Raw genomic sequence first — 20497 nt, 5'->3', positions numbered from 1 at the left:
AATGTGTAAGAGGGCCCTTCATAACTGACAGACAATGAAAAAGAAATCATTGTAATAGGAGAGGCCAGCTAATGTTAATTCTTGTTATTCACATGCTTTTTTTGCACATAACTTTTAATCTTATAATGCAGGCAGTCTGACCCTTGAATGTATACTCGGCAGTTAGAGCCAAAAGTTTATGTAATATGGTGTTACCTAGGTTAATGCAATCCAAACACAGAGGATATGTGTTTGGATGTATTACACTAGCATCAAAAATGACATTTCACTCTAAAATTATATGTAGCTTTTTCTTTTTGTGCAAAATATCCATGAGATAGCTTTCTGATTTTCAGTAGCTGAGAAAGAAGTCCCTGTACTGAAATAAGATAGAGAAGGTCTATATTTATATAAATAGTCAGCTGACCATGTGTTTACTTAAACAGAGGTAAAGGTTAACCTGGTCTTCTATCTGAGCAGAGAAAACGTTATGAGGGAATAAAAAAAAAAAAAATCAGAAAAATAATCACAGGCCTGCAGGCATTAATGAAAGGGCCATGTTTTAAAATGGTTGAAGCATGGCTTCCAAAGTACTGTTTTCTCTCCAAAAGAATCACTTTGACTGTTGGTAATCATTAAAGTAAGTATTAAAATAAAGTAATCATTAAAATAATACTCAAGATACTCAGGGTTAGAATTACACTTTGACTCTGTGGGGATCTGCAAAAAAATTGGGCTGCCCATCATGAAGCCCTAAAAAACTCAGAGACCCCCCAGGTTATTATTTTCAAATTGTATAGGGGGTCTCTCATCTCTTATGGGGGGGCTCAACCTTTCCCCCGCTTAAGCTGCCCCATAATTTGAATCCTTGAAAATACTAATATTAGACTGATTTGTGTTGAACTAATGATTCAGTATGACACTCTGGGGTGCTTGCCTAACTGGCAATGCCGTCTTTCAAATCAGAAATGACTATGATGTCATACATATTTCTGAGCATTAAAAATCCCGTGTTTTTTCTATGATTAAGCTACAATTTGGTCCTGCTTTGAGCAGGAGGTTGGACTAGATGACCTCCAGAGGTCCTTTCCAAACCTAACTTTCTATGATTCTATGAGTTTCTATGAATACTCACAGTTTGTCTCCCTACTTTGAAATGTAGTTATTGCTTATGGCATCTTTCACTTCCTCGTTCTCCCTTTTCCCTTTACCTCAGGTGCTGCATCTCGCTCCAGAAGTACCTGCATTTGAAGATGCGGATCAAGTGAGCCGTGGGCATAAACATGCAAGAAAACATCTTCTTGGCTGTGGAGCCAATAAAACAAATTGGTTTGTCTTACTGGCAAATCTCTCTTAGGGACAGGTGACAGGTTACTTTCTTTCAGAAATGCTGCCATAATAAGAATGGTTAGCTATGTGCATAGCATAGGTGAAACCATATTACATTGCCAAGAAAAAATACAAACTGTTTCTGCTTGGTGCACTTTTTTGCTTTAACTTGTTTTAAATGCCTGGCCAGATTGCCACCATCCCTTTAAAGTAGGTGTTGTACTAAAGGTGCTTGAACATTTACATTTACTCCAGGTTTGATATAGGCTGCTTTGTAGGAAGAGAGCTGCGTGCACAGAAAGAAGTTGTTTTACGGTGGTCACCAGGACTTTATTTTAAGGTGACTTACTGTCTCTGCCGAAGCACCTGTTGGTTGCTTATGGGTGTTAAAAAAAAGACCCCCACCAAACCCACATCCAGATGACTTATACCCAGTCCAGGAGGTTGAAATAAAGCCCTAGCTGTGAGCATTCCTGTACGGGAGATGGGAAATGGAGATACACAGCCAAATACTTCCCAAATCCTGGGAAGAGGCCTGAGAGCTGCCAACCGGGACTGGAGCCAAGAGGCCCAGCTTCTGATTCTCATCTCACCTCCCGTGTGGACATGTGCGTGTGTGTCAGACTGTGTGTGTATGAAAGAGAGAGGTATCCAGGTTGTAGCCATGTTGGTCTGGAGCACAGGCTTTCAATCCCTGGGCCCGGCCGCGATGGGTCAGCTGCTGGTCCACAGCACAGTTGGCTGCCGGACTGGAAGTGGCCATGGACCAGCAAACCGTGGCCCCCGAAAGGCGGGCAGAGAGGCCCCCCCCCCTGCCCAGGGGCTGGGGGTATCCTTACCCAACTGTGACTGCTGGGCCGCAGTTGCCGGGGTTGCAGCATAAAAACTGGGAAACCCTGGTCTAGAGGAAAACGCAATCAGGGCTCATGGGACAGAGGTGATTTATTTTATTAGACCCACAAGATTTTTGCAAAAAAGAAAAAAGTTCTGCAAAAGAAAATTTAAGGTTTTTGTTTTTTTGGTAAAAGTCTTGCTGGCCTAATAAGAGATACCACCTCTGTCCATGAGCCCTGATTATGAAAGCGAGAGGAAGGGAAAGCCGCTGCAGGGGCAGTGAGTGTGTGTGGGTGTGAGAGAGAACTGTGTGTGTGAAGAAGAGGAAGAAAAAGACCCTCCTAGGGCTGCGCGTGTGCGAGAGCGCCTGGAGGAGCGCCGAGGAGAGAAAGCCCCCGCGGGGCGGGGCGGGAGAGGAGTGCCCCGCTCGCGCAGTGCGTGTGTGAGAGAGGCGAGGAGATAAGGCCCGTGCGGGGCTGTGGGTGTGTGCAGGTACGTACGTGTGTCAAGTGTCCGTGCACGTGAAGAACGAGAACTAGAAACCCCCGCCAGGCTGCGCGCAGCATCAGGTCGCGGGGGGTCAAGGGCTCGGGCTCGGGCCCGGGGCGGGGCGGGCGGGAGCGGCTTGGCTGGGCTGCCGCCTCTCGCCCCGCCCCGGCGCCGCTCGCAGCCTTTATACAGCGGCGGCTGCAGCGGCTTTGCTTCGGCTGCTGTGAGCCCGGCTGGCCGGCGAGGCAAGGTAAGGTAAGTGCCCCCCCCAGCACCGGGCGGCGGTACCCGGCTCATCCCTTCGCACCCGGCGGCGCGGGGCGCTCAGGGGCTGCCCCGCGCATCCGGCCCGCAGGTGGGCGCGGCGCGGCGGGAGCTGCGGGCCCGCCCCGCCCGTTTGGCCGCTGTAGTGGCAGAGCGGCGGTTGCCATGTTCGCTGCCATCCCTCGTCCTCCGGAGCTGGCAGCGTTGCAGTAGCCAGGTGACCGGAGCCACTGGGAGCGCTGAAAATGTAAGGGCCATGTTAGGCAGTAGTTTGGGGCAACGCTTAACTCCAGGACTGCCTGCCTGTTAACACTTTAAGTGGCTCAAAGTTGTGTAGCTCAAAGTTGCGTGGCTCCGGGGCAGGATGATCCCTTGATCCGCATAACCCGGCTCCTGTTCTGTGGGGTGTGAGCGCTACTCACAGTGAAGGTGTGAGTGTAACCTGGCACTGAGGTGACCTGCATTTGCACTGCTGGCAGTGCAGTGAGGCCCTAAAGCAGATGACTTGCCTGGTTGCGGGTGGTTAGGTTTGAGCGTGTCTTGTGCTAGCTGGGAGTTAGAGTGGGGAAGGGGGACGGAAACACTCCGGCGCTCAGGAAAGCAAACCTGCTCTGAGCCACTGTCCCCAAGTGACTTTGTAGCAACTGCAGCTCAGAGTGGGTTTGCCTTCCTCTGCACCTGAATGTGCTGTGTGTTAAGGGCTGAATGGTGCACTTCCTTGGCAGTGTTGGTGCACATCCTCTCTTGAGAACAGGGGAAACTGGTATGTGCACCATTTACTTAGCTGGTTACTTGTGTTCCTGGCAAAGAGACTTCCATTTACAACAGGTTTCTGTGTTGAGTCTACAAAGACATGTTTTGCCTGGTATAGAACCAGTAAGGTCTGCTCGCTCCAAGAGCCCTAAAGGTTCATCCGATCACAAAGAAAACCCATCGTTTTGGTGTTTTACCTAGTTCTTTTCTCAGAAGCAGGTGAGCAAAAGTTTTTTTCCTGTAACAATTTCTAGAAGTTGAAGGGCACAACAGGTAAAACTTCATTCTCTGTTAATGTCCAAGCCTGGCTGTGCTTGGTGCTGTACCAAGTTGGTAGCTGCCCTGACGAACGTGTGTTGGGGAAGCGTCGATAGATTTTAATGTTACAAAATCCTCCTTTTACAGAAGTATAAATCCCCTTGTTGTATTTTCTAGAAATAACTCTGATTTCACCTGCTGTAGTTCAGGAGTGCGGTAGCCAAATGCTTAGGGCAACTTCCTGTGGATCTGAAGGCATTAGAGCCCACCATAGATTTATACCGGAGGCCATACCGAGTCAACCTCGATTGTAAATAGGTGCCGATCACCTGGGCAATAAAGGGAAAGATGCATGGATGTGATACTGGGCACCTTGCTTCCTGGCGGTATGCTGGTGCCACAGACTAGTATGTATGCCTTAACAGTTCCCAATGGGTCACCAAGGCTTGAGTAGACTTATTATCTTCTTCTTCTTCTTCTTCTTCTTCTTCTTTTAGCTTTATCTCCCTTATGAAAGTAGGAAGTGCACTACAGAAGTACATTATCCACTGTGGGGCTTTCTGAGGCATGTTGGGGAAGTTGTGGGATCTCTTTCATTGGAGACTTTCAACAAGAGGCCAGATAAAACAATCTGTGCAGGAGATTAGACTAGGTAGTTTCTTCCACCCCTCTGTCTATGTCTATTGTGTAAAATGGCCAGCTCTGCCCAAGACAAAACCATTCTGAGAGGAAGGAGGTCTGTTGCTCTTTGATCAGGTTCCAAGAGTGACTTATGGTCCATAAATATAAGTTTGAGGAGGGTTTTTACTGGTTGAAAATGAAAATTACAGGGTAAGGGTTAGCTTGTGTTATTGAGGGCATGGGGGAAATCCTCACTAGCTGAGGGCATCTTAACAGCCGGAAGCTCCCAATGCTTCTCTCCTGAATGAGAGCATCAACATGAGGTGTTTATACCTCGATTTAACACATTTTAGTTGACTTTTAACTTATTGTCCCTGAGAAGATAAACCCTTGGAGGTTTGTTTTGATCAGGTCATCCCAGATAACACTTCAGAAGCTTTAAAGTTAGTTTTTCTTTCAGATATATAAGAGGGACATCTTACCTAGGGGAAACATGCACATGCTACATGTTTATTTGCATTTTAGCAAATAAAGTCCCAAGTACCAAAGGTAACTTACATTTTCAAGAGGAATAAAACTGCCCAAAGAACTTTTGCTGACCACTTGGTGACAAACATTTCACTTACTGTGGTATCAATACAGACTTCCCTTGCTTTATGCACCATTTTCCAGGAATGCATCCACAGCATAACTTGAATTAGTATAAAGGAAATGCACTTTACAGTGTAACAAATAGGGATACGTTCCAAGATGTTGACACTACTGGCCCCCAGACCCACTTCTACAAGACCATTTTGGCACTCACGAACAGCAGAGAGTACACACAAGCACAGGGCACTATCATAATGGAGATGTCAAGTTCAGAAACATGTGTTGCAGACAACAAGCAAGGAGCACAGATCCACATGGGAGGCTATATTTTGGTGCACGTCACTCCCACAGTGTACCACACAAAGCAGCTGACTGCAGACTTCCACCACATTGATTGCATAAGAGTGAATTTACCTTGCATATAACAAATTTTTTGTATCAAACAGGTCATCACATATTTGCACATGCAGAACCCGCATAAAGTGAGGGAAACCTGTAAACGGATTCCTAAACCAATTGCAGAATAGGAGCAAGTGTCTTTAAACACTGCTTTGTAGCACAAAATGTCTCCAAATGTCTGCATTGTGTGTGGGTGTCTCTTCTTAATTTAAATATTAGTGACTACTGATTTAATCCTACAGTAACATGCTGGGACAGAACCTGAGTATTGTCATGACTACAAGTTGTAGTCAAAGAAAGTGATTATACTAGCATGATGAGAGAGTCCTTTTGGCAGGAGCATGCTGGAAGTCCAGGTGTACACTCCTCAGGAGAGGAGGGTGGCTGCCAAGAACATGTAAACTAAATACCTCGGAATTACAGGGCACCATTGATGAAAACATCTGGAAATGTTTAGTATCACTTCAGTATTTTTAAAATCATTAAAAGCCTGCTCAAACCAGCAGCAGGATAACAAAGTTCTCCTTACAGCTTTCATAAGCAAGAACATCTTTCCTACCCCTCTGGGAACTTGGATATTGACCTACCTGTGAGGCTTTCTGCTTCAGCAGAGATCACTATAGGTTAGTATGGACAACCCGCTTCTTAAGTGGGTTGGTTGGGTGTGTTTTATCCCCCACTTATCTTATGGGCAGAACTACAAACTTATCTCCTTCCTTTGATGCCTTTAACCATATAGTAGAAGTCAGACTTGAAAGATGAACAATCTTCTGCTTACAGATGGCTTAAGCTAACAGCATAGCTCCAAAAGAATATGGATGGTGCTGCTATATAAGAGTGCTAAAAGAGAAGGCCGTTAACCTTCAGTGCTTCAAGGTTAAGGAAGACCACGATGTGTCTGGGTACATGTATAGCCTTTACCACAATTTGGTTCACAACTGGGGAATCATTTAATGGATTCTATCCTTTTCCTGCCCCTTTTTGGAGTAGGTCAGTACAACCCCCTTTTTACAGCTGGGGGCCATGAAGAATAGGCTAGATGAAAAGGATTTACAAGGAAGTCTGGCTGGAAGCTGAACCAAAGTCTCAAATTCCAAGTGAGTGCCCATCACTGGACCACACTTCCTCCTTTCCTACAAGATTAAGAAGTAATCCATGTGCACAGGGCTTCAAATATGAAAATCAAAAACAGGAAGCAGGTCTGTTTGTGAGACCAAGGAAGAAATCTAATTAATAAACAATTTCTACTTGGCTGGTTCTGAAAGGCATTCAACATAGAAAAGAAATCTCTTCTCTATTCTGCTGTTAGTGTGTGAGGGTTTGAAAAAAGAACACTGCCTATATCCATATTACTGTGGGTCCTGTTTGCCATGATTGATGTCAGCTGCTGTGTGGTAGCACAGCCAAACACTTGAACAAAAGAAATGGAATCTTAATTTTTTAGACTCTGCAGCAAAGCCAAGAATGACGACAAAAAGTAGTGGTAAATGTCATAAAACTAACTTTTTATAAGCTTGTGCAAAATCTTAGTTATTGCCAAAATCATGGAGAAACAGCCACGTTAATTTCTTGAAAATATTGTACAAAAGAATAGCTCAGTAACGAGCATCTCCATTGTACATGGAACTACTAAGGCAATTCTGTATTGCACCACAGAACAACTTTTAAAACTTTTCCTTGGGAATTTGCTAAAGATACCCCAGTTTGAGTTAATAAATTAATCTTATTTCCCCACATTTGAGTGGCTGTTCTGTTGTAGTGGTACAAAGGTTTCTTAGGAGTTACTTAGTAGCATTCCTTTGTTAGATATTGTGCCACTCGCTCCACATATTCCTGGAGCTGTTGGAGAACTAAGTGCAGCGGGATGCTTAAGACTTGTGTTCCCACTGCACTTGGGAGACAGTCAAACTACTTCAGGCAATAACAGCAGTGAAATAGCAGCAGTGCAGACTGACCCTTGGCCAGGATACCTGCAACACCAGCTGAAGCCTAAATTGCTGCTAGCCTAAAGTTAGCTCAGCTGTTCTATCGCAGCATGCATGTAAATCAGGCTGACAGAAGGAGCAACAACCAATGGAAGAACGCAAATATCAGGGAAGGTAAGAAGAGGTGGTTGGAAGCAAAAGAGGAACATGTACGCATTTTATAATAAGGAGGGGTAAGCATTGGTTTGGCTTAAAAACAAGTTCAAAGGGGAAAGGAAAACATGTAATGGGGTCTTGACTAATTCCTTAGCAAGCCTTGGTTCTAAGTGTGGTCCTCAATACAGTATAAATAGCATGTGGGTTCTTTCCCTTCATCCCACACCCTGAGGGAGTAGTGAGTGGAGGAAGAGAAGGAGGCTGTATTCTCTCCTTCAAAAGAAACTGCATTCTAGCTTCCAGGATGCTTATGAAGGTAACTAATGGAGACTTTGTAGCCCATGGCGAGATGACAGTTGTCTCTCTGCTGCGTACTGGATTGCCAAAATGAAACTGAATAAAATTGAAATAACCCATCAGTTTTTACAGTTGTCACTGCCCTAAGTGACAAGAGTAAAGGGTCATGTCCACTTTGTGCTGCTTCTCCTAGAAGGAAAAGCACCAGAAGCAGCTAAGGCAGGTAGTGAGATGCTTTGTGTTTTGAGAGGGTCATCGGTGTCCAGTGGTCAGAACGGAGTTGGAGCATTGTTTTGTGCTCTTGCCAACCATCACAGTGAAGATAAAGCCCACAGCACAGACTGAGGAGAATTTCCACTAAGTGGGGGTAGGAGAGATACCAGGATTACCTCTAGTTTTTGTTAGGATAGTGTTTCACAACTGACTAGAGATGTGCACAAGAGGAAGCTGGTGGCCTTTTAAAGGCTTAATATATTGATGCTTCATATGTGCAGGCATGCATATAAATATATTAATACTACAGCACCCATTTAGTGTATATATAGGTGAACCTGCATCAATAAAATTGACTTTAACACCCTTTTCTTCTTTTAACACACACTTCCTCCTCTTTTTTTTTTTTCTTCCCCTCTCTGTCCCCCTGCCCTTCTTTTCCCCCCCCCCCCCCCCCTCCAGCTGTAGGGTTTTCTAGTAAAGCACTGAGCTTTACCAACTGTGCTTCTGTTTTGTTAAGCTGTGTGAAGATGGTCACAAACCCTGTCCCAAACAATATCCAACATGGGGTGGGGGGAGGAAAAAAGGTAGGAGCAATTAGGCCTCAGGAAATAGCTGAACTCTAACTCTAAATTGTCACTAGAATCTTAATCTTAATCTTAACATCTCTTTATAGTAAAGCCCTCTTTGAGCTGGTGCATAGTTATCTTGGTAGTCTAGGGAAGAACAAAGAAAAGAAAACTTGTCAAAAGGCATTGTTAGCACTTACTTAAAGTAAAGGCCATTGTCTTTAGAGTAAACTGTGGTGCTGTTTCAGAGCACTACATCTGTAGCCATAGCTTTATCCCCTAGCTCAGTAGCTCCCACCCTTTTCAGAGTTGTAGGAAGGGCTGTGGCTGTCTGGGCTGGCCACTGCATGGCTTGCTTGCCTTTTGCAGTGGGTCTCTGATAGCTAAAAGCTGATGGGAGCTGCCTTGTGCTGTGCAGCCCATCCCAGTCCAGCCCTCTCATTCTTACCCTGGAAACAGATGTGCAGGTGGAACTGTCCTGCATGCCTGTTTCTGGGGGGAGTGCAGGAGGGGCCAGACCAGGAAGGGCTATTTCTGACTGCTCATACAGACAGTCAAGAAGCCTGAGGCAGAATCTGGGGCAGCTTCCTCCAAGCTGCCGAGTTTGGACCAATAACCAACTGCACTGATGTTCAGTTTTCAAATGGGAAAGGTAGGGGAAGGCATGCACTGACCCGGGCCAGTAGGCAGCGGGCACCAGAGCACACCTTCCAGCCTGCTGACCATTGCTAGCCCAGGCAAGTGTCCCTGATTGGCTCCCCAGTACATGCTCCCAACTTCCTCAGTGTACCCCTCCCTCCCCTTCCCAGCTGCTGTCTGGATGCTGGCCCCCCTAGGGGCAGCCTTCCTGTCAGGGGGTTTCCCCAGCCCAGACAGCCCTGGAGAGCCAAGGGGAACACCCCCTGTTCCCAGCTGCTGATTGCTTCAATCACTGCCATAGGAGGAAGAAGTCCTTCCAGCCAGGTGCCTGCCCATGCAGCCCAGCATGGGGGCATTGGGGAGACCCCACCCCAGCCCAGAGTCCCTCAGCCTGCTGCCAGTCTTGGGGATGGCCCAGATGGGCCTCAGGGAACAGAGGGAAATTCTTCCACTTCCCTGCAACTAGTTTTTCTCAGACTTGCAGCAGCTGAGGGGAAATGGACTACAGGAAAGCAGGAGAATTTCCCTTTGCTCCTTGAGGCTGCGTGGGCTAAGGCAAGCAGCTTTGTGGTTCTGGGGGGAGGGGAGGAAGGATTCCCCTTAGCTCCCTGAAGCTGCCCTGGGCTGGGGGGAGGGGAAAGCTCCCAAGTGGGAGTGGCCTGATGCCCCCATGCTGGGCTGCACTGGCAGGCACCTGACTGGAAGGATGTCTTTTTCCTTCCCTCCTGTGACAGCAACTGAAGCAATCGGCAGCTGGGAAAGGGGAGAGTTGCTGAGTGTCAAAAAGCCTCCACCACAGGGGCTTCCCTCTTCCCTGCATGCTGTGTAGTCCCTGGTTGCGGGGGGTGGGTCTGGGGATCTGTTTCCCTGCCCCTACCCCCTCCCTATGGGCTGATTGATGGATACAGGCAGGAAGCTGGCTAAGGAGCAGAAGGGTGAAGCAGTCCCTGCTCCACCGGAACAGGCAACGTAGCCTTGGGATGCTGGGGGACTATGAGTTGGTTTAAACCAGAAAGGATCCGAGACAGATGTGCAGTAAACCAGTTTGACATAAATCTGTTAAGTCTGACACTACATCCAACCAGTCCAGCCAGGCTCATCTTAAACCAGTTTCAGCCATTTTCAAACTGGTTTATGTGTGCTGAACTTCTGTTACAGGTTTAAATCAGTTTCTGATCACTTAAACTGGTTTATGTGAAACTCCTGTCCCTAGCCCTTAAGGCTGATCAGAGCTTCAATGCAGCAGGAGGGCATGCAGGACAGTTGTCTGTCTGTGCACCCATGAGGGGGCTCACAGCGCCTTGGTTGAAAACTAGTGCTGTAGCCAACAACAGTGAAAGAATTTCACTTTGTAGAAGTGAATAGCTTAAATATCAAACCAAAAAGTGACTTCCTATAGCTTTGTATCTTAACAAGACCTTACTAAATGACTGTAACAAGCTAATGTTTGGTCCTACAGTCTGATGGTTTTTCTTCAGCAATTTCTTGGATAACTTGGTTCAGTGGCTATACCTGCTTGAAGACAGCAAAAGTTCATGTAAGTAGCAATGGGATGCCTGGGGAAGAAACCCCTATTTACCGCTACATTTCAGAGAAACAAAATGTACTTATTGCCCTAGCAAATGGCTCTCTAGTGAGGTGAACCTCGTGCTTTACGCTGTATTCCAACTAATATACTCTGCAGTAAAACAATATGCCATTGTTGGCACAATTGGTTTGCTTCCATCAGAAGAGAGGCCCGGGATTAATGAACCATAGAGACTGAAATTACATCTATCTGGGAGGGTGTTCATTCATGGTACAGTAAAGCCCTTATCCATGCATCTCTACTCTGTGCATATCCAATTTATGTAACCTTTCAAAATCCTGAAAAGGGAATGTAAAACACATTTTCCCAAGACTGTATCTTATGTTTTTGTGTCAATCAAATGTAATAGGGCTTGATGCATACAGCAGTGAATTTCCTAATGGGAGTGCAGGACAGGAAGGCTCGTGTGCTCAAGTCTGTTCCCTTAAGCTTATTTGGAGGGTCATACTGCATTGCAGATCAGCGTGTACATGCAAACACTGGCTCTCTGACCCTGTGGGTTCTGTTCCTGTAGTGTAAGAACACAATGACAAAACATGTTCTGACTACTGACAATGCTTTCTTGTATAGCAAACTCTATTAAGAGTCAAAGAATTTGGAAAGAATAAGCCTGGTAGTTAGGCACAGCACTGTCTATAACCACTGCTGAAAGACTCCAGTAGTACCAAAACTCTTAAAACTGTAGCTCTGAACCATTTAAAAAAAAAAAAAAAATTATCTTGTCACTTGCAACTTGTGTCACTCCCACAGAATCAGGATGCCGAACTGGGGAGGAGGTAACAAATGTGGTGCCTGCGGCCGGACAGTCTACCATGCTGAAGAAGTCCAGTGCGATGGGAGGAGTTTCCACAGATGCTGTTTTCTCTGCAGTAAGTATTCTTGACAGGAGTTTATTAAAGAGCTTATCCTAAACAGTGTTCCCTTAGGTGCTGCATGATATATGATAAATTCTTGCCTGTGAAGCTAGATGACGACAAGGCAGTGGCCAAAGGAATAAGCTTGATTTCACTTATTGACCAGAATTGCTTACTTCCTCATGCCATGTGACAACCTAGATCACCAAGGGGAGGGCTAGTCCAGTATCCAGAAGTTAATTCTCCTAATGCAGGAGATATGTTAAACTAAATATGGGATTTACCTTGCCTCAGTTACTGAGGCAAGATGCACATTTTTGGAGTGAGAAACTTAAACTTGAGCATTGTCCAGGCAGGGAAAAAGAACAGCAATAAGGCTGGATTTGTTTTGCTATGTGAACTTCTGCCAAGCTTCTGCCTCTGAATCTCAGGCAAAATAGAACAGGGACTGAAGATATTATTATGGGCCCTTCGCTTGAATGAGCGTTCCACGCAAATTGTGTGGGATGTTAACACATTTGTACTTTGGTTGAATTTCTAATGAATGCATTTAACAGAGCCAAAATCCTAGCCCTTGGCATAGAGGATTGTGGATTATTTCAGATGAATAGAATCCAGTGCATTATTTTTCAGTCTAACCAACAAGTTGGTGAGAGATGGAAAATACTTTTTTCTACTGAAAAGTTTATTAATTAGGTAACAACTTGCCTTAAATTCTAGACTGGTTTGCACTGCGTGCCTGATTTAAATCAAAGAAATTAAACTTACTGGAAATCTGCAGTAGCACTTTGGCAGCTTTCTGGCATGGAATAGCTAAGGACAGATTTGATTCAGTCTTGGTTTGTAGAACACTGCTCTATTATAAACTGGATGTCGTTCAAAAATAGCTTGCTACTAATATATCTGAAACGTACCATCTGTGTATTTATGACAGGGCATAGGTGTGCCTTGGGTTCCTTTTTCTCTTACCTTTTTGCAGCAATCCTAAGGTGGGGTTTCTGTCTTGTTTTTTTTTGAGTGTGTTCTAATAATTTTGGAATGTACACCCAAGAGTTGCCTTAACGTGTATCCCTCAAGGATCAAAACAACAACGTGGTTCTACCAAGTTTAAAATTGAGAGACTTGGGGCAAAATCGTTTCGCCTAATGCATGACCAAAGTGCAACTTGAGACTAATGCAAGTGTTTTTATAAGCTTGTTCCTACACTTATTTGGTAACACTTGCATTAGTCTGAAGCTGCACATTGGTCATCCACTAAGTGAAACATGTTACCTTTGGCTTATTAAACATTTTAATTGCATGTTGTCCATCTTCATTATATCAAATAAAATTTGGGGGGTTGATGAAACAAAGGTTCCTCTGCATCTCTGAAGCCCTCTTAGCCTTTGTGATCTGGTAAAGAATCTGATGTAGTTGAACATCCAGTCCAAAATTCTAAATCCTGTTATAAGAGTAGGATTTTAAATAAATAAAAGCATTGGAATACCTCTAGTGAACTTGGACAAGTTGCTTAACTTTTCGGGGTGTGTGTGTGTGTGTGTATCCCACTTCTGTGTAATATACTGATACTAAAAAAAATTAAACATCAGAATTCACCATCAGCCTTGGACAAATTTGCTACCTAGAAACTGCTGCGGGGGAAGTGACTGCGGCTAGAACTGTCAGCTCCTTTTCTGCACTGATAGATGCCTATTCTCATGTAATTTGAAGCAGAAGTGGGGAAACTGCTGACTTGAATATCTGGTTTTCTGTGCAGTCTCATTCATCAAACTACAGCAAGTTTCTATTCTTTAAATGTCATAACCATGAAAGGGTGGGAGGAAATAGAGTCCCTTTATAGAACTACACATAATTCACCAATTCAAGAGACAGTCTTTATAAAAGAGACTATCTACAGCTGCTTATAAAGAACTGTGGACAGGGAAACCCATAATATCTGGCACTTGACATTTTGGTTTACTGCGTGTGGTGATTTAGAAATTGTCCCTACAGGCAACTTACACTTTTTTTTTTTCTTTTTCCCCTCTAACTTCCCTTCCCCTCACTCCCAGTGGTCTGCCGGAAAAACTTAGACAGCACAACTGTAGCAATTCATGATGCTGAAGTTTACTGCAAATCCTGCTACGGAAAAAAGTATGGTCCTAAAGGTTATGGTTATGGCCAAGGAGCAGGCACTCTCAATATGGACAGAGGGGAGAGGCTGGGTATCAAGCCTGACAAGTAAGTTAAACTCTTCACTACATCTTACTGCAGTTGGAGCATGATCTTTGTTCTGAAGTTGTCTTCATGTCTTAAAGGTCAAATGCTCTTGACAGAACCATATCATGATCTAGCATCTAAATGCAAACAAAATGCAAAGAATCTTGTACTAGAGAACTGCTGTACATCTGAACCATGGGGCCCCTGCCCTTGCAGTCCTCATGTCAACTTCCATTGACATCACTAGAACTTGTCATTTGAATTTTTACCTGCTGCTAAATCTGTACTGCATCTGGGTTATTATATTAGTACTGGCTTTATGCAGATACTACTTGTATTCTCTATGACCTTGCTTGTTAAGTTCACATGTTAAGTGGGATCTGAATACTATCATCCATTAAGCTATGACATGAGTTACAAATTAAAATTTATTTGAATGTGAGAGTTATAAAGATATTAATATTTAGCGAATCTAATACTTGCATTTTTATTTTTGTATTAAGCATAGGAACAAGTGCCTTAAGTAGCAAAAATGCCAGGTCCAATTTAAAAAAAAGAGAGAGCTTTGTTAAAGTGGAGTTGGGTAGAAGTAATTCAAAGTATATCACAGAGCTTAATCTAAGTAAGAGTTGACAAGTTAGGGCATCTATTGTCAAGATAACACTTTCTCTTCTGAATGATGGCAGGAGAGACCTCCAACTTCTTGGGGGCACTTGATGGATAGAATTAGTTTTGTGAAGCCCAGATCTAGCTCTTAAATCTCAACTGCTGAGATTTGGATGATGTTGAGCGTGTGTAGTCAGCAATACTAGCTTTTAAATTTGCAAATGTGGTTCAAGTCTCAAAGCCAGTATGACATGATTCAAAAGAATAAATAGGAAATGCTTTATTGTGAAGAAACATATCGGACAGTTGCCGCTTGCCTCACACTTTGATGCATGAGTTGTTCATATCCTCCAGCTCTTTATTACGCATAATTGGATATCCTTATTAACATCTAATCTTAAAGTTGTTTATCCTACTATACCCTAGCAGTGAGTTGCACATTGCATCTCTTCAAATATCCCCTATTTTCTTCATGTTGGAGGGTAAGAGAGTACAATACTTGTTTCTAAACCTCTGACCTGCTCCTTTCAGCACTCCTTCTCCTCATCGACCTACAACAAATCCAAATACTTCAAAGTTTGCTCAGAAATTTGGAGGTTCAGAGAAATGCTCCAGATGTGGTGATTCTGTTTATGCTGCTGAGAAAGTAATCGGAGCTGGAAAGGTAAGGTGGTAGGGTAGTTGGGCTCCTTGTTAAACAGGTTTTGGTTGCAGATGTCGCAATTTACTTATGAGCTTGCTAGAGAGAATCCTGCTTCCTAGCATGTTCAGCCAGAATAGAGTAGGTGTGCCAATAGGATGCAAAGTTCCTTATGATGGTGGTTCCTTAGAACAGAAAACTCTTATCCAAAGGGGTTATTTCTAAACCAAGCCAGAACTGTGCAATTAATGGGTACACACTTTTTTTTTTTTTTTTTAGCTTAGCAGCTATAGCAAAATGAGAACTTTGGGGTAGATCAATTGTGGTGTTTTGTCCTTGCTCAAAAAATATAAAAATGCAAACAAAGGGCACCCTGGAATACTCTAGGCCTGGAGGTTCAGGCACTTTGGACAAATAGTAAGATGTGGGTTCAGATCCTTTCAGAGAGAAACTGAACCTGGGTCTTCAACAAACTTGAATGCAAACTTGGGAATTGGAACAACCAAGTAAAAGTGAGTTGCAACTGGCTTCAGTCCTTTGGTGGTAGTCTCTTGAATCTATCTCCAAAACCATTACTTTCAAATGAGCCCTCTGAATTCCTCTCATAGTTCAAGAGGACTATAATAACACTTTTAAAATGACTTTTCTATATGCCAGCTTCCAATAGTCTTTAAATTAAAGGTGAAGGAAGACTAAATAATTTGACAGCCCACCTGCTCAAGGTTTTTTTTTTTTCTCAGTTACATGCATCCATATTTAAGTTCAGCCTGTTTACTGTCCATATTTAATAAGAACTACTGTCTTATCAGTAAGTGGTCTACATGATTACACTAAGTAACAGATACTCCTAGAACCTTGTTTGTCTATCTTGCAGGAGTCTGTACTGATGAACTTGTTGCTATCCAAGTTACTCTGGCTTGTGTCTTGTAATTAATCTTTATGGGGTGTGTGCACTTTTATTTTTGTTTTGGTGGGCAGCTTTCTCCTTTTAAACTGTATACTGCACTCTGTTTCCTCTTAGCCTTGGCACAAAAATTGTTTCCGATGTGCCAAGTGTGGCAAGAGTCTAGAATCTACAACCCTTACTGAGAAAGAAGGTGAAATTTATTGTAAAGGTAAGATGAACAAACATGTACAAAGCCTAATTGCTTATTGCTCAGAGGAGCATGCTGTCTGGAGAACAGAGATGCTCTAGTTAAGAATCTGGGTCAGTTTCTGGAGTGGAAATCTTGTGCTGACATAGGAATCTTTTATCTTGACAGGGCTGAACAACTCGAATTCATTATTCCTAAAAGCTGTGCAGTATTAAATTTGATGTTTACTTTTGAGGCCCAGAACTAGGTAACTGACTAACTAGGCACTGTTCTAGTGTTTGTGACCTGCTCTGTGGTGGTGGGGCAGTAGGAAGGTGGCAAACTGTAAAGCTGCCATAAAAATAGATTAGGAAATAAACTGACAGTTATCCTGACCATGCCTTGTGTAACCAAACCACCTGTGTCTTAAAGGGTTAAGAACCATTGTCCTTAGACTTGAGGCACCCCAGGATAGATGCAAGATACCACATGGAGAATGCCAGCTTTTAGTTTTCACTTGCTTTTGACCACAGAAAAATATCAGAGCAATCTTTCTATTGCAAAGAACTCAAAGACCACAATGAGTCAGAATGTATTTAACACTGGATTCCTGCTTGAAATATAACTTATCTTGTGAATCATGTTTGCACACCTAACCATGCTAACATTCATTGTATGTCACTCTTGAAAGGCTCTCAAGGCACCCCAGTTGAGAATCACTGTCTAGAAATCACCTAAGTGCTGGTCTTCAGGTTTAGATAGTGCTGACCTGTGAACTGCTCTGTCTCTAAGGATGTATGGATGGCAGAAGATTTTTTTTTTTCCCCCCTCTCAAGGATTCTTGCTCTTAAGGAAGTGATTCTCAAATATAGTGCTGTAATAGCCTGGAGTGTTGTCAGATCTCTTGAAGGGTGCTGTGGGGTGTGGGCATAAGGGTAGGCTCCAGCTGTTTGCTGCTTGGCTGCTGCCCTTCCCCCACTACCTAGCCCCTCTACAAGGAGGTAAACACTAAAAGAACTAATCTTTTTAAATGGAGTGCATCAAGTCAGACAAGGCTGAGAATCACTGACATATTTAAGCCTCATCTAAACTAGGTGTTGGATAAAGGGACTCTATTTTTTCAAGAATGCTGAGTAATGGGAATTTCTACAGGCTTCTAATAGGTGCTTGGTTTCTCTGAGAAGTCTGTCCATTCTCCTGCTTATGTATTTACCCAAATCTAAGACGACACTGAATTTAAAGATGACCCCTTGATAATTGGATTCTATACAAATTTGTAAACGTGTGGTTTAAAAAAATTCTATGTATCAATGCTAATTAGTGGAAAACCAACCTCTTACCTTTTTTGCCCTGTCCCCACCCTATTCCTGGAATGGGGAAAGCAGCAGTAGCAGGGGGTGATGGGCCAGACCCTGATCCTTGTCCCTACCGGCCACCTGTGCCTGTACCCTCTTCCCCCTTGCTGCTTACTTTCTGCCATACCTTTGCTCTGGCTCTGGAGCAGTCAGCAACAGCTCCTCACCCAGTCCCACTCTGCCGGGCCAGGAAGATGTAGTAGCAGCAGCTCACAGATGGGCTGCACCAGGGTTAAAGGGACTGAAACCAGAGCAGAAGATAAGGGGAAGAGAGGAGGTAGCTGGGTTGTTTTGGAAGGCTACAGTCCCCTAGGCCACATGCATGGCTGTCCCCTATTTTGGCCTTGCTCCATCCCTGCCAAATGAGCCATCGTGGCCTGAGGCAGGCAGTAGCTAAACTCTGGCTTCAGATTTGAATCCTGGGTTGAAGTTGACCCTGAACCACTCCCTGCCCCAGGCTGATACTCGGATCCAAGTAGTGGATTTGTTTGGGGTTTTTTTTCCTACCCCCGTGCTGATTGGGAGAAAATAACTTCAACTTGGAATCAAGTCAACACAGTAATTTCAGAGACAAAGTTTAAAAACGTAGACATAATGGGCAAATAGCAATGACTTTTCAAGAGGGATAACTTTTTTTTTTTCTTCATTGCAGGTTGTTATGCCAAGAATTTTGGTCCCAAAGGATTTGGATACGGCCAGGGAGCAGGTGCCCTTGTTCATGCTCAGTGAAGGAGCAGCTGAAGTCAACCTCCTGTAACTCACTGAAATTCTTCCTCTGTGAAAAGGAACTGCTTCTTATGTGTTACTAACTACTGTGAAACTGATACTAGTTTATTACTGCTAACGCAAAGTTTTTATCAAATATTAAAACACTGCATAATTCTCTTTGCTTGTGTATGCCATGTTAACACTCATAGCACTGCTATTCCTCTCTAATAAACCTTTGCATAATATGACTCTTCACTATTAAAAAAAAAAAAAAGAAAAACATTCAGTCTTTGAGTGTCATAGTGTGAGCAGAGCTGGAATGAGATGCCTGTAGGTGGTGTGTGATTTATATCACAGCTCAGCCTTCATGAGAAATGTTTCTTGTAGGGAGAGATGAAGTTAACCATGAAATTAGGCAGAAAGCTTCTTTGAGAGAGAGTTGTGGTTTTGTTTTTGTTTTTTTGACCAAATTGCTGTCTAAGGTAGGGATTCTCAACTGGGGAGCTAGAGTACTTGGGGGTGCCATGAAATCATTTGAAGGGTGAGATGTGAAGAAATAAGCACAGGCTCAGACTTGATCCCTAGCTGGCCATGCCCCTGCTACCTAGCCTATCTGCAAGAAAATAAGCAAAGTAAAACATGTTTGTTCTTTTGAAATGGGGTGGTGCTCAAGTCACAGAAAGTTTGGGGACAGAGGGAATGAACATCTTAAACCTATTGAGAGGTGCTGGAGTCTGAAAAAGAAAGATGCTATTCTGAGGCCTGCTTTTTGCCTAATCTCTTAAAATGACGGGTGAGGAGCCATTGAAATCATGACCGAAGCAGCACAGAGCTTAAAATAAATATGAAATTCTCCACCTATGACAATCAATTGTAACTCAAAGATCTTATTGCCAGCACCACCGCACAGGCCTCAGTGGCAAAGGGCTGAATCCATTTTCTCAAACCAACATGGCAAAAAAAGTTTTTCTTCCAAGGATTCCCTTAAGGGAAGACTCATACCTTAAGTCTGTGCTTTTGGTAAAGAAAAGGAGGGCTCTCCATCCCTGGAAACGTTCAAGAGCAAGAGAGACAGACAGATTAGGGTGACGGGTTAGTCAGAGATGATCCTGCCCTGAGTAGGGGTCTGGACTAAACGATCTCATGCAGTCTCTTTCCAGTCCTGCTTTCCTTTGTTCCTCAGCCACTTCCACTTAGGCCTGAGCAAGCAACCAGAAATCACAATAATTGCTAAAGAACTGGGATTGCTTTAATCTACCTGTCTTCGTCCTTGTGCACTTTGGAAGTGAGAGAGAGAAAGCAAGCCTGGCTCTACTACCTTCATTAGAATAAACATTTTGCAAGGTGAGTTGCTACTCTAGATGCTGAACAATCAGGGATTAATTTCCCCAAGGGACTATTGTAGTATCTGGGAAGCACAAAAGCATGATAATGCTCCCTTCAACTAGCTCTTGTTAAGGAAATGGTATAAAAGCACCCTGCTAGGAGAACCCTCCAAATTTGTTAAGCTGCGTTATGCCTGATCTGTGCAGTTGGAGCAATGGAAAATGCACAGAAGTTCCAAAAACATTAATTGGGCCTCATACTTAGTTTTGCAAGGTTCTCTAACAACCTGGGAATGTCACTTCACTGGCAGGCTTAAGTGAGAAAGATTTGTTAAGCTGAAGGATAAATGCATTTGCACACTAAATTAGCCATTAGTAAGTGGAGAACTAGGGTACTGCTTCTATCAGAAATGTGTTTATTTAACACATGAACTTGAAAGGAGAAAACATATCAAGGCTCCTGGGTAAGATTAACTTTGGTTCCTCTGTTACAGCCTCTAACTAGCCAGCATAGGCCCCTTTGTTAACTGTACCTTAATTCTTCACACCAATACCAGAGTAAACTTCTTCATATTTTGCCATTTGTGCTATAAAAGGCTGACCACCACTGTATGCCATATTGAAGCCAAACTAATACACTTCACAAAAAAGATGCACACTACTTAAGCAGTAGTTAAATATTCCTTAACAGCAACTTATATTATTTGCTGTAGCCACAGTGAGCCGATACATGATTATGTAAGGGCGCAGCATTAACAAAAAGTCTGTTTTTATGTTGGGCACATTGAAGCCTTGTTCATTTTCTATAATAAACTTTTTAATTTTTAAACAAA

At 43.6% G+C, this 20497-nt stretch overlaps 1 protein-coding gene and 1 long non-coding RNA gene across 6 annotated transcripts in view; one reads left to right on the top strand and one right to left on the bottom strand.

Annotated features, from left to right (window-relative positions):
• The window catches only part of LOC132250032 (uncharacterized), a 24161-nt gene extending 21415 nt beyond the window's left edge, over window positions 1–2746 (bottom strand). The window contains exons 1-2 of the long non-coding RNA XR_009461621.1: window positions 2643–2746; window positions 1115–1220 (exon numbers count right to left, since the gene is read on the bottom strand). This is a non-coding gene — a long non-coding RNA (uncharacterized LOC132250032). The remainder of the gene's footprint in view (window positions 1–1114; window positions 1221–2642) is intronic.
• CSRP2 (cysteine and glycine rich protein 2) lies at window positions 2540–20497 on the top strand. 5 transcript variants are annotated; one of them, XM_006269901.3, is made up of 6 exons: window positions 2540–2634; window positions 11655–11773; window positions 13810–13978; window positions 15095–15227; window positions 16225–16318; window positions 18284–20497. In XM_006269901.3, the coding sequence occupies exons 2-6, from the start codon at window positions 11662–11664 to the stop codon at window positions 18358–18360; spliced, it is 585 nt and encodes a 194-aa protein (XP_006269963.1). In that variant the 5' UTR covers window positions 2540–2634; window positions 11655–11661; the 3' UTR covers window positions 18361–20497. The 5 variants fall into 5 exon arrangements, with proteins under 5 accessions (XP_006269963.1, XP_014451337.1, XP_014451336.1 ...); XM_014595851.3 differs by lacking the exon at window positions 2540–2634 and adding an exon at window positions 2784–2886; XM_014595850.3 differs by lacking the exon at window positions 2540–2634 and adding an exon at window positions 2793–2881.

Source organism: Alligator mississippiensis, chromosome 4 (assembly GCF_030867095.1).
Source record: "Alligator mississippiensis isolate rAllMis1 chromosome 4, rAllMis1, whole genome shotgun sequence".
Taxonomy (NCBI): domain Eukaryota; kingdom Metazoa; phylum Chordata; order Crocodylia; family Alligatoridae; genus Alligator; species Alligator mississippiensis.
This window is presented reverse-complemented; position numbering and strand designations above follow the sequence as displayed.